Raw genomic sequence first — 12,715 nt, 5'->3', positions numbered from 1 at the left:
AAAATCATAAATATTCACAGAAATTAAATCGCCCACCAGCGAGATAGAGCACGTGGTCGATCACGTGCACGCCGAATCATATGATCGACGCGCACGCTGCCACATCTGCGCACGGTCAGAAAGCGTCGAAGATGGCGAGCAGCAGTCTTTCCTGACCCGTACGAGCGCGCGCGCATCGGTGGAGAAGAGATCGACGGTATACGATAAACAAATCTCGAAGTAGACAATCGCGTTGCCAAAACTCGCAGCATCATGGACCCGGCTCTGCTCAGAGAGCGCGAGCTCTTCAAGAAGCGCGCCCTGACCACGCCGGCGTGAGTATAATCGCGCGGTAACGCGACCTAACCTATAACCTAACCTCGTTACGCGTATCATATGCTTCGAGCGCGAATCGTTCGTTTTGCAGAATCGAGAAGAAGCGGAAGGAGCAGGAGAAGGAAGCCGCGCGGGACGAGTCGTCGAAGAAGAAGCCGAAGCCCTCGTCCGTGTCGACGGGGCCGAAGCTGGACATGGTCAACTACAAGACGATGACGGGCAGCACGCAGTACAAGTTCGGCGTGCTGGCGAAGATAGTGAAGCACATGAAGGCGAGGCACCAGGAGGGGGACGATCACCCGCTCACGCTCGAGGAGATCCTCGACGAGACGAATCAGCTGGACGTCGGGTCGAAGGTGAGCGTCGACTTCGAAGCGATTTCCGTCGCCAGTTCCGATCGGTCCGTTGCATTCCGCGCCTCTTGTCGCGTGCCGCAGGTTAAGCAGTGGCTCCAGACCGAGGCTCTGGTGAAGAACCCGAAAATCGAGGTGACGCCCGACGGCAGGTTCGCCTTCAAGCCCATGTACAAGATAAAGGACAAGAAGTCGCTGCTGCGGCTCCTGAAGCAGCACGACCTGAAGGGCCTCGGTGGCATCCTGCTGGAGGACGTGCAGGAGAGCCTGCCGCACTGCGACAGACACTTGAAGGTGAGCGAACCACCGCGCGCGGAAATGATTTTCGACCACGAGCAGCGTCCGCCGGACTGAAAGCGCGTCATCGTGACCGCGTGTTTCAGAGCCTGCACAACGAGATTTTGTACATCACGCGGCCGCTGGACAAGAAAAAGATCGTTTTCTACAACGACAAGACGGCGCAGTTCCCCCTGGACGAGGAGTTCCAGAAGCTGTGGAGAGCCGTCGCGGTGGACGCGATGGATGACCAGAAGATAGACGAGTACCTCGAGAAACAGGGGATCAGATCGATGCAGGATCACGGGCTGAAGAAGCCGGCGCCGATCAAGCGAAAGAAGCCCGTGAACAGGAGGAAGCAATTTAAGAAGCCGAGGGACAACGAACACTTGGCGGACGTCTTGGAAACGTACGACGATTAGGGAAATGAAATACTGCCGTATCAAGTGGATACCTCGATCCAAAACGACGTGAGAAGTAGTTATAGGTATGACATAAACGTAGAATATATTTTGTAAATAATAATTAATATTCTTCGAGCGCGCCAATATACATATATATAAACTATTGTATCTGTGATCTCAGTTATTTAATACGTAAAACATTGTCATGACAATTTCATTGTAAATACAAAATAAATAAAGTATTCCAAGTTTTTAATAAATTGAGAATTGTATTTTTCCACGTTTCCCACCACTGAATTTCCGAAATTCGTACTAGATAATAAAACTGAGCTATCATGTGTTTAAAAAATTGTTTAAACCTCATTTTGCCGTAAAATCCGATAATTTTGATTTTAATAAGGCGACATGTGATCTGCAGAATCATAAAACATATTTAAAGTGCATAAAATATTGATAATTGCCCATATATTAATATATAAAATAAAAAATGTAACGATTCTATGTGAAATGCACGTGTCCAATGCGACGAAAATCTACACGTTCTATCGATAAAATTCAACAATTTTTATTTTAAAAACAGCATGAACTTTAAAGAATTATAACATGTCATAAAAGTATGTGGAATATTTCTAATTATGTCTATATTAATTATTACTGCAGCGTACAATTAAGCATACCGGGCAGAAAGGTTACGTTGTACTATGCGAATTGTGCGCTTGAGTCGTCGAAAATCTCGAAAATGGAAGTATCAGGAGCAAGCTAACAGAATAGCCGAGGAAGCGGCACAAACTCTACCACGCTGTCGGTAACGTTACCGACTATGTCGGTAATCACACCGTCGGTAATCGCTGTCGGTAATAGTATCGACAGTACTTGGAGTAATTGTGTCACTTCCTTGCGCAACATGTTATCCTGCTCCTAATACTTCCATTTTCAAGATTTTCGACGACTCAAGTGCAAGATTCGCACAGTACGAACGCAATCTTTTATCTTCCGCACCATTATACGTTGCATTAATAATTTATATCGACGTAATTAGAAACATTCTGTGCACTTTTATGACGTATTATGATTCCTTAGATTGAATGCTACACTTTTCAACTCACAATTGTTTACTTTTGTTAATAGAACGTGCATAATATCGATTACAGCAAGTGGTATGCACGTACAATTTGTTACCTCTCGTACGTCTCGCACAAGAAAAGTGACAAAATATGCACATGTTCTTTATTGATCTCGCAATCTTCTGTTTTTAGAATGGAGAAGTGAAAATAAAAAGCGTAAGAAATTATAAAACGCCATAAATGTGGATAAAACGTAATTTTACTTGTATTTATAATTATATTAATGTATTGATGAAAGAGTAAATAGGACATTAGAAATTGAGAATATAGTAGTATAATAATACTCAATATTAATTATTAATATAGACGTAATTAGCAATATTCTGTGCACTTTTAATGCATTTTCTTTTTCTCGAACATCAATATTATATTCCGCAAATGGAAGTTGTTGAATTTCGTTAGCATGATATGTACATTTTCTCATTTTTCGAGACGCTTCTGCCTCCGATTTTTTGCCTACTATTTCATAAATATACAGGGTAGGTTTTTTAATAGTTACAACGGTCATTTGCAAAAATGTATTGATAGTCCATATCGCAATCCAAAATCCATGTTAGAACAGTCCTTTGCAAATGTTTATTCATAGACCCAGTTAAAAAATCTTTCCCAGTTAAAGAACTTTTTCATTTCTAAGTTTACGGTATTTTCAATAGCAGACAACTCTAGGCAATATAAAAAATAATGATATCATCAACTCAGAACTCCTCTGAGAAGAAAAAAATTTTAAACTCGAGAACTTTTTCAGTTTTGAATTTACGGTATTTTCAATAGCAGAGAACTCTAGGCAATATAAAAAATAATGATATCATCAACTCAGAACTCCTCGGAGAAGAAAAACTTTCTACGGGCTAGAACTTTTTCATTTGCGTGTTTAAAGGATTTTTAATAGTCGAGGAATCTAGGCAATATACCAACTAACAATATAAATATCACAGAATTCCTCGGAAAAGAAAAATATTTTAAGCTCGATAACTTTTTCAATTCTAAATCTAAAGGATTTGGAATAGTCGAGAAATCTTGGCAATATGCCAAAAATATTTATATATATTAAAATATTTATTTGTATAAAAATATAATAGATGTAATAAATAGAATAAATGTAATAGATTTTTTGGTTTGCATAAATACTCATTTTTATAATTGGCGCAATTGGTTGATATCATTATAGTTTTATAGAGGTCATCTTTAAACGCGTTCTTCGGGCGCGTATACTTGGCGCTTTTTTGTACCTTTTTTAAAAAAGTTAATTTTGTTGTGATTATAAATACAAACAAAATTACAAATATTTTATACACTTTTATGGTGTTTTGTAATTTTGTATGTTTATTTCTTTATTCTTAAACCAGAAGATTGCAAGATTAATATGTGCATATTTTGTCAATTTTCTTGTGCGATATACAAGAGCTAATAAATTATGCCTATTCTGGCTTCAATTGACGATATTATACGTAATCCGATGCGTAAATAAAACAATTTTTATTTCAATAATATAATATTAAATCTACAAAATTATAATATGTCATAAAAATGTGCAAAATATTTCCAATTACATTAATATTAATATATTAATATAGCGTATAATAATACGAAAGAAAAACTGTACGTTTGTACTCTACGAATCGTCGTTGAGACGTTCGAAAATCTCGAAAATGGAAGTATCAGGAGCAGGCTAACAGAATAGCTAAAGGAGTAACACAAAGCTCCTCGAAATTGTCGGTAACGTTACCGACTGTTAGGCTGAGTCGGTAATCACACTGTCGATAATTACTTGTAGTAATACTTACCGGCAGGACCTGAGTGATTGTGACACCTCTTCGCCTATCATGCTGCCCTGCTCCTAATACATCCATTTTGGAGAATTCCGACGACTCGGGAACATGCATCGTATAGTACAAACGTAACCTTTTCCACTTCCATTCAATTATACGCCACATTAATAATTAATATAAGCGTAATTAAAAATATTTTATGAACTTTCATAATGTTTTATGAATCTTTAAGTTTAATTCTGTACTTTTAAATTTTTAATTGTTGTAATTTTCGGGACAACGTGCATATTTTCTTCGTATTTAACAAGCAAGTACGCGATCATATATCTTTCATTAATGTAGTACGGTAGTAATTAATAATAGAAAGGTAGCTATGCATATTTTGTGCACTTTTGTCGCGTTTTGTGATTCTTTAGATCTGGATTTACGTTTTTAGAATAAAAATTGCGAAATTTCGTACGTAGAATATTTTTTTGATAGGATTTTTATCTGTTAAAACAAATTTATAGAACACCGTTTTAAAAGTCCATTCTTTTATTTTTATCCATCATTCTTTTATACTGTTTGTTACAAAGCGTATGGTTATAAAGTATTACTGTTAAATATTTATCATTAAATATCCATTAATAATATCTAGTCTCAATATTTTTTACTAACTAATTACACGAGATATCTTGGCAAAATCGTGCGTTAAGGCTGAATGGCAAGATACCTCGTTTCGCAGTTTGCCATAATCACGCGTCGGTCCACTAAATTTACGATAAAAAGATTACAAAATCCATTACAATGCTCGCAATGTAAAAGTATTACACAAAACCCGAGTCAGTTGGTCATCATGTCGCATCTCCTGATTTTCTCAACGTATCTTGGAACTTTAGGATATCTTGCATGAAGATTAGGTAATGTGTGTGGCTATATATCTGTTTTGTATTGCGGAGATATTACATTATACAAAAGTCTGTACAAGTTATTCGAGCCCTATCATCGTATAAATTAAAAACCGTGACATCTTCTTTGGCACTCATATATATCATAGCTACGCCTCTCTCCTTCCCCCCGAACTGCGGTCGTATCTCCGGATTGTCTCGTTTCCTCCGTTTCCTTCAGGACACAGTCACACTGATTTTTTTCTTTCTGATATATTTATAACGCCTGCAAATATTCCGGGCGACGATACGTTACTCCTTCGGCAGCGCGGAATCGCTCTTCCCTCGCGAGTAAGCGCGCGTCGCTTTACTGCCGAGCATTCGGTTCAGCAAGGATTGCTTGTTCCTTCTTCTGGCGGCGAGAACCTCCCTGCATAATTCGTGAAAGGATTCTGCGACCTGCGCGACCTGCACAATTTACTACTGGAGAAATACGTTCAGCCGGCGCTCGCGAATTATTAAGTGGGAAAGCGTAAGTGCGCCTACCTGTTCCGCGGCGGTTATTTCGCTGAACCAACACTCGAAATCCTTTGCTAATATCTCGCCTTCCTCGGTGCTGACTTGCCGTAAATGGACCATGTCAGCTTTGTTGCCGACGAGGGCAAGAGGCATCGCAGCCTCGGGATCAGCCACCGCGAGGGCTTCCTTCGCTTTCCTTACAAAATTGAACGAGCCTCGGTCTGTTATCGAGTAAACCAACAGTAAACCGTCCGCCCATTGTAGAGTGTCCATCGACGGCAATTCATCGTCACTCTGAAACGTCGTTAAAAATAGAAATCGTTACGTGTAAGCAATCGTTTATGAAATATCGCAGGATTTTCGTATGGACGGGAAGTTACCTTTGGACATGTATCTGAAATCTCGAAGAGAATCGGCTCCCCGTCAACCAATACCTCATGCTTGTATCTAGTTTCTAAAAGATAAGATAATTAATTAAAACTAATTAAATAATAGAGATAAAAATTCGCACTTAATATGCAGGCAAGGATTGTCAAACAGGACAGGACGTGAAACGTTTTGCCTAAAGATAGAATTAAAACAAATTCCGTAACAATTCGGTAATAATAGCAACGTGAGAGATTTGCCTTCGTTCATCGCAACGTAAATTTCACTTTCTCGAAATTGAATTCAGATCGCAAGAACGCGAGAGAAAAAAAACATCTTTACTTGCAAAATTCTCACGAGTGAGTCGCGAAGAGACACGATTATTCTCGACGACTCTCCGCCGTCCGATCATTTAACAAGTGCTGGCGGAGGAAATGCGCGTATCATTAAGCGGCCTCTCGGTTCGGATTTAGTTCGAGACCGGCACGTGCCCGCCGTCTTCGCGCTGAAAACGTACAAAACGACGAGTTCTCGTTCGAGTATCAACCTCGCATTAGTACCCGTCCTGTCTAGTGTCAAATTCGTCTTCGATAAATTTAGCGCAGACGCGAGGAGCAAGGTATGCGCCGGGAGGAGGATACGCGCGGCCTCGGAGGCGGATTACAGTTGCTGGCAGTTTTTCAGCGGCTGCGAGGCGTTATTCGTGCGTGCTCGTATGCACGCCGGTCCCTATTATACATCTCGCACGGCAGATTGATAAATCGGCGTTACGATGCATCGAGATGCGTCTCGCTTACCTGATTGATGATCGTACTCGCCGATGTACCGCCTCGTCAGGAACCTCACCGTCAATGCTGAAACGTAATGCAAATTTATATGCGCTCGCGCGCCTGCATCTGCTACTTTACTTATTTAGGCGTGACGTAATTACGTTATGCACGCGATATAATTAAATTGGAAAACTGCGTCGAGGAAAACGGTCCACGGGGCTGCTCGCGCGCGCGCGTCGATGCACATTCTGCCCATTTATTGGCAACGCATTGGCCACGCGAGCGGAGACCAGCGTGAAGGTACTGCCTCCGACTGATAATACGCGCACGACAAACTGCATCCAGTAATTAACAAGATTTTGTGAAATAAATTGGAGAGATATTAGATATAGAGGGGAATCCCCTATTATGAGATATGCTCCTAATATGAGATAATGGGGTTTCTGCTAAACTAGTGAGCACCATCTGTTAATTCCACCATAAACTTATTACTCTTGGTGTAAAATGTATTTAGTGAAAAATTCATTGTTCGTTTTTGCGTTTAGCTTTTGCAAGAAAAGGTTTGTGAAATTGTGAACGTGTCAAAGGAACTTGAGGTAAGTCTTTAAACCTTGTTTATTACATAATAAAGAAATGGTTGGCAATAAATTCAGTATGCAATTATAGAGTAGAATCGTAGTAACAGGAAAATACGCGATTTGTTGAATTGCTTAATTGTAGAGGATAGATTTCATGATCGCGGAACCGCTAGGCGCGTGGCTCGTATAATGAGATATTCAGGGTACTCTTAATATTAGATAATTATTGCTCGAATATGAAGAGTATGTAGTGTAATAAAAAGAAAGAAAATACTACTTAAGGTTAAAGAAAAGTTAATACGAATTTATATTACGAATTTTTGTGTATTTAATTTTTATAGAATCTGACTATGGAGGTTAGAGAAACGAGGAAGCGTCGACAGTGGAATCGTGAAGATTTGGCGAAGGCTGTGGCAGCAGTATTTTTATAAAAATATCTAATAAAGTTTTTTACTTGCAATACTGATGTATTTTGCACTTTTAACACCGATTTCTCGAGGTATCTTATATTAGGAGCACACTTTTTCGATCCTGCGTAAAGCTCTTTTTTCAAATTTTTTTAATTTTCAGAAAAACTAATATTTAAATTAGATTTTTCATTTCACCAACCTAAAGCTTATTAAATTCTCTTCAAGAGAACGTATTACATTTTAAATTCTGCCTACAGATTTCCTTACATTCGGCAAAATCGATATGGTATCTCATAATCGGGGACTTTCCTCTATTAATTTCTTTTTTTTGACAGATTTGTCTTTTTTGTATGAAATAGAGAAATGATCAGCCAGAACTGTTCGAATGATAGAACCGGACAGTTTTCAGTCGCGAGAGGAGCGTCGTGAAAACTTCCGGGCGGAGTTTTCACTGTCGCCGAGTCTGCGACGTTACCAAAGCGATGTCCATTTCATTAATCTGAAACGTCTCGCGTGAAAGTGACGGGCAGATGATTTCTGATGATTCCTGCTGGATATGATACCGCGATTCAATCGGGAGAAACGAGAGCTACAACCTAGTGACCCGCTTCGAGGTGTACCACACTATTTTTACCACGTACTCGAACCTGCCGCGGCGCCACAAAACCTTGCACGAGCGACACGTTGACGCCATCGTGGCTTATTTCATCCCAAAACACGATGGACGCACTCTCTTCCCGAATAAACTGGCGGTTCGTATCGCATCAAGTATAGTATAATGCTGACAGCTGATAGATAAAATTTAACAAATCTCTGTTAAATTTAATAGGCGAGATAAATTGCCTGATCTGTCAAACGAGAAGAAAAAAGGATATCATTTTTCTTGCCAATGCTAATAAATTGTGAATTGAATTGAATTTGGGTTTGCAGACGGAACGAGCGTGCGTTCGTAAAAATTTCATGGCCGCAAGAATGTCACGGTGTACTTCTGCGGAGAAACATATATCGTTTGTAGTAGAGACAGACAGTCTTGATCGACAGGGTCGCCTGGAATTTCGAAGTCGGCGAATTTATTAGCGATCGGTTTATTTGCCTTGAAACTTGTGGACCAAGATCATTGGGATGCCTCTCCCCGATTTAATCTCAATGACAGTGAGAGTTTAGAATTCCATTTGTCGATTGTCGAGCGTGCTACAAAAATTTTAGATACGAGAATTGTAATATCAGATTCAACAGCGTTGAATTGTTGAATATTTATTAAATAGATACTTGCAACAGTTCGTAAAATTACAAATGAATAATTGCTTCAAAAAATGTATCATTTTATCAGCGCGGGATCAAATTATTGCCCGATTTTATGACAAACGATTATTGATAGTAACGGCCAATATTTTAATGATATTAAAATATTATATGTCACCTTATTGTTATTAATAACTTATAGCTTTTGTTACACGATACAATAGCTTTTGTTATACGAACCTTTGCAAGCACGTATAAAATGAAAATATTGCAAGGGAAATCTGAAAACTCTCATGTGAAATTAACACTTGGAATCATTTATCCATAAAAATCATATTTATTTAATCTAAAATATATATTATAATATATATTATTATCGATTTTTTATCTCGATACGAATTACTCGATCTGCTGCCAGAGAAAAGAAATATGTTCCCTTTTTACGCTATCTTCCAGAGACATCTGCGCGTGCTGCTCGAATGCATGGAAAACGATATTCTTCCGGTTCGAAATCGCAAGATCACAAGATTTGAAAGCGCGGTGATTCGGAACTTTATGATAATCTGACGCGGAATTTGAAATAAAACTTTATAAATAGCGAGCACGCGCGAGCGGGGGTGACGCGGGGCGTATTCTGCGGCCGGCAGAAGAGACGGTGCAGCTCTGCACCGGGGACGGACCAATTATTTACTCGCCCACCTGCCTTTACACTTGCCATTACCGAAAATACACGCGGTTGGCCACTCTCACGGTCTCCGCGCGTACATGCGCGTATATATGCGTCGGAATCACGCGAGGCTCTTTGGGACTCCGTGCTACTTGCACGCGCACTTGCACTTGAATTCGGAATGTGGCGTCGGAAAATTCGCCTTTTTTTTAAATACGCGTCTTTCCTATTTTTTGCTCCTCGTTTAATTTATTGCTGCTCGGGAACGCTCGCGGCAAGCAACGACGTGGACGACTTCGCACGCGGTACGAGCGGCGAAACGAATCTGTTCTTAATTACATGCCAAGGTCTCCCGATTTATGCCAGATTCGCAAAAGCCCGAGATCAGAGAACTCGCAGTAATATCGCGGCAGCCCGCGTGCTTTCCGGTACTCGCGATTATGTTCGCGTTAATGCGAAATAGGATGGAGCGCATGTTGCATGAAATCGTTCTTTAAAGCGTGCCAGTAAAACATCTTGGTTGGTACTGCACGTGCGCTGCACAGCGTCCGAAATCATCGCGGAATAATCATAAAACTCAAATAAATAATAAATGAAATAATTAATAGTCATAAAATTAAAACAAATTTTTATTTAAGGTAAAAAATAAAAATTTACGATAAAAAATCATCGAAAAGCGTCACTATTGGTTCACACAAGAATCTAGTAAGCTTCTGTGAATTCTGTCATCCTTAATATTCCTTTAATTGCTCCAACATTTCTTGCGATGAAGAATAATTTAAATTAAAATGAACATCGCTTTCGTTACCCTATTAACTTTAATTTTAATTTCTGATGCCCCATGATCCTTGATTGACGATTTCATCACATCAGTGTCAGCGTAGACGTGCAGAACTCAACCAAGTTTCATTGCGGCAAAAGTTCGGTCCCATCGAAATTCATTCTCAAACTCACCGCTCTTGCCGACTCCCGGCGCTCCTATCACAGCCACCTTGACTTCGCAGAGCGAGCTCTTCTTCCTTCTGATGCCTCTAATTGCATTTGACGTCATACTATGAGCATTTGTCACTGCGGAAAAGAAGATTAGACGGATGGACGTCGCAGGAAAATATTTAAATATCTAAGAAAGTTTTCACCGAGCGTTAAACTGTTTTTTATTGCTTGAAAAGAACATCCTTAAAATATCGACGCAAAATTCTTAACTCCTCATTGTCAAAGATAACGTTTTCGTTCCAAAACAAATTTTTATCGTTATTGTCACTCGTTACTGTGAATGTAAAAATTTGCACGTACCATTGGCATGCCAAGAGATTAACTATACCGAGAGGGTTACTTCCGCGCGAGCGTCTTATCATTCATCCCCATGGCGGGAGCAGCAGCCCGCCGTTTGAGGCCACCGCCCGTTCGCCGGGTGTTCCGTTTCCTCTTGAGCGCAATGAAAAGAGGAGCGAGGATTTTTACGGCACTTCGTGGCATCCGCCGCTTGTTTCTCTTTGGGAGCGTGTTTGAATAAGCCTACGCGCTACGCACTTCGGAAGAGGAACGGAGCGGACGACTGTCGGTCTAGAAACGCGGAAAGGGAGAGAAAGAGAGGAAACGGTGCCGCACGGCGGATCGGCACGGCGTGACGGGTACATTAATAGAACGGTTTGCACACACATGTCCCGTGGAATCTCCGGAATTCCTTCCACTGTCTAACAACATGGCGGGGTTACCGGGGTACGGATACCGGTCACGATAGGGGATGATAGCGCGACGCGCGTTACGAAATTTTCGTGTAATCTCGCGTGCCGATGCTGCTGCTCTTGATCGAGAGATCACAGGATAATTAATTCGCTATTAATTTATTGCGGATTATTAATGATTTAATTCTCGAGTAACGCGACTGGTGATTTGCACTTAATCGCTCCCGAGAAACGTGTCGAGATCTCTGCGCTTAATGACACACTTCCCTTAACGAACGGTATTAACGGGTCTCGGGAGCATTTCACTGCATAACAAAGTAGCCGCGATCGCGTAGCATAATGAATAGGCGCCGCTGTGTGTAGCGGTGTAAAATTATGCAGATGAAACACGTCTGAAGCGAGTGGATGGTACTTAACGTGGGATTAATATAGTCCCTTTTGCCGAGAGGTGCCTCCTCCTCTTCGTTGCGCGAGGTATCTTGCCGCGGGAAATATTTTCTCAATTTTCCGCCTATTTTCATGGAAATTATTTTACGTCGCCAAACATAAAACCAGCCGCGTTTTACGAGCGATCTTTACGATGCAAAATTGCGACGTTCAATAGTTTAACGTTTACTTGATGACTGCGTTGTTAAAAAAATAGAAACGTGACACCAATACCAGCCTGTGTTAATCGCCAAGGGGATACCTGAAGACGCATATTCTATTTCTACTACACACACACACACACACACGTACAAAGTGTACCTCGAGTGGAGAACTTACCGGTCGGCCGCAATGCACAATCCGCTACCGCTATTGTTTCACTGTCCCCCTTTACACGCTCTATCGGTTCGTATCGCGATCGTGCTGTTCACCACGCGGCGACAGGAACGCATAATTCCAGCCCGAAGCGCGATATGTGGGACGACTCGCGCTGAAATTACTCGCTGATGATTGATCGAGCGGATCAACAATCGAGAGACCAAACTCGCGGCGCGGACTCGCCTTTCGCGGATCGGACACGGCACTTCCGGTACGTACAGGCTGTTTGTATCGTGCCAATACGATTTAAGTGATTGCCCGATTAATTAATCGCGAGTGTCACGTGGAGTCGCAGAATTCGCGGCGTGTACTGGCGCGGCTCTTGGTCCCGGCACGACTGTCTCGGGCCATTCTCCCTTGTGGCGGGTCGTGCGAGGCCTCGCCGCCGGTTCCCCTTGTTGCTCTCTTCGGTGCTGGCCACGTATACACGCTCCCGCCACGTACGGGCACCCACTTCCGGTGCCGCAGATGTGCGCACAGACGAAGGTCGAGATTCGAAACGGCCGATGTCCCGCCGTGCCGCGACGCGCCGTCTTCGCGTCCGGATAAAATTGGAGCGGACGCCGC

At 41.5% G+C, this 12,715-nt stretch overlaps 2 protein-coding genes across 4 annotated transcripts; one reads left to right on the top strand and one right to left on the bottom strand.

Moving 5' to 3' along the window:
* LOC105279017 (general transcription factor IIE subunit 2) lies at positions 1-1,608 on the top strand. The gene is made up of 4 exons (XM_011338539.3): positions 1-314; positions 407-671; positions 753-962; positions 1,052-1,608. Exons 1-4 carry the CDS (start codon positions 253-255, stop codon positions 1,364-1,366), a joined length of 852 nt encoding a protein of 283 aa, XP_011336841.1. The 5' UTR covers positions 1-252; the 3' UTR covers positions 1,367-1,608.
* A 3,149-nt stretch (positions 1,609-4,757) lies between these two features.
* Positions 4,758-12,706, bottom strand: LOC105279018 (ras-related and estrogen-regulated growth inhibitor). 3 transcript variants are annotated; one of them, XM_011338540.3, is made up of 6 exons: positions 12,110-12,706; positions 10,614-10,727; positions 6,790-6,846; positions 6,007-6,080; positions 5,654-5,920; positions 4,758-5,575 (listed from the first exon to the last, which is right to left on the bottom strand). In XM_011338540.3, the coding sequence occupies exons 2-6, from the start codon at positions 10,708-10,710 to the stop codon at positions 5,420-5,422; spliced, it is 651 nt and encodes a 216-aa protein (XP_011336842.2). In that variant the 5' UTR covers positions 10,711-10,727; positions 12,110-12,706; the 3' UTR covers positions 4,758-5,419. The 3 variants fall into 3 exon arrangements, with proteins under 3 accessions (XP_011336842.2, XP_011336843.2, XP_011336844.2); XM_011338541.3 differs by lacking the exon at positions 12,110-12,706 and adding an exon at positions 10,953-12,048; XM_011338542.3 differs by lacking the exons at positions 6,790-6,846; positions 10,614-10,727; positions 12,110-12,706 and adding an exon at positions 6,335-6,526.
* Positions 12,707-12,715: the final 9 nt, after the last annotated feature.

The sequence above is a fragment of the Ooceraea biroi genome, chromosome 9 (assembly GCF_003672135.1).
Source record: "Ooceraea biroi isolate clonal line C1 chromosome 9, Obir_v5.4, whole genome shotgun sequence".
Classification (NCBI taxonomy): domain Eukaryota; kingdom Metazoa; phylum Arthropoda; class Insecta; order Hymenoptera; family Formicidae; genus Ooceraea; species Ooceraea biroi.
Note: the sequence above shows the minus strand (reverse complement) of the source record. Positions and strands in the feature narration are given on the sequence as shown.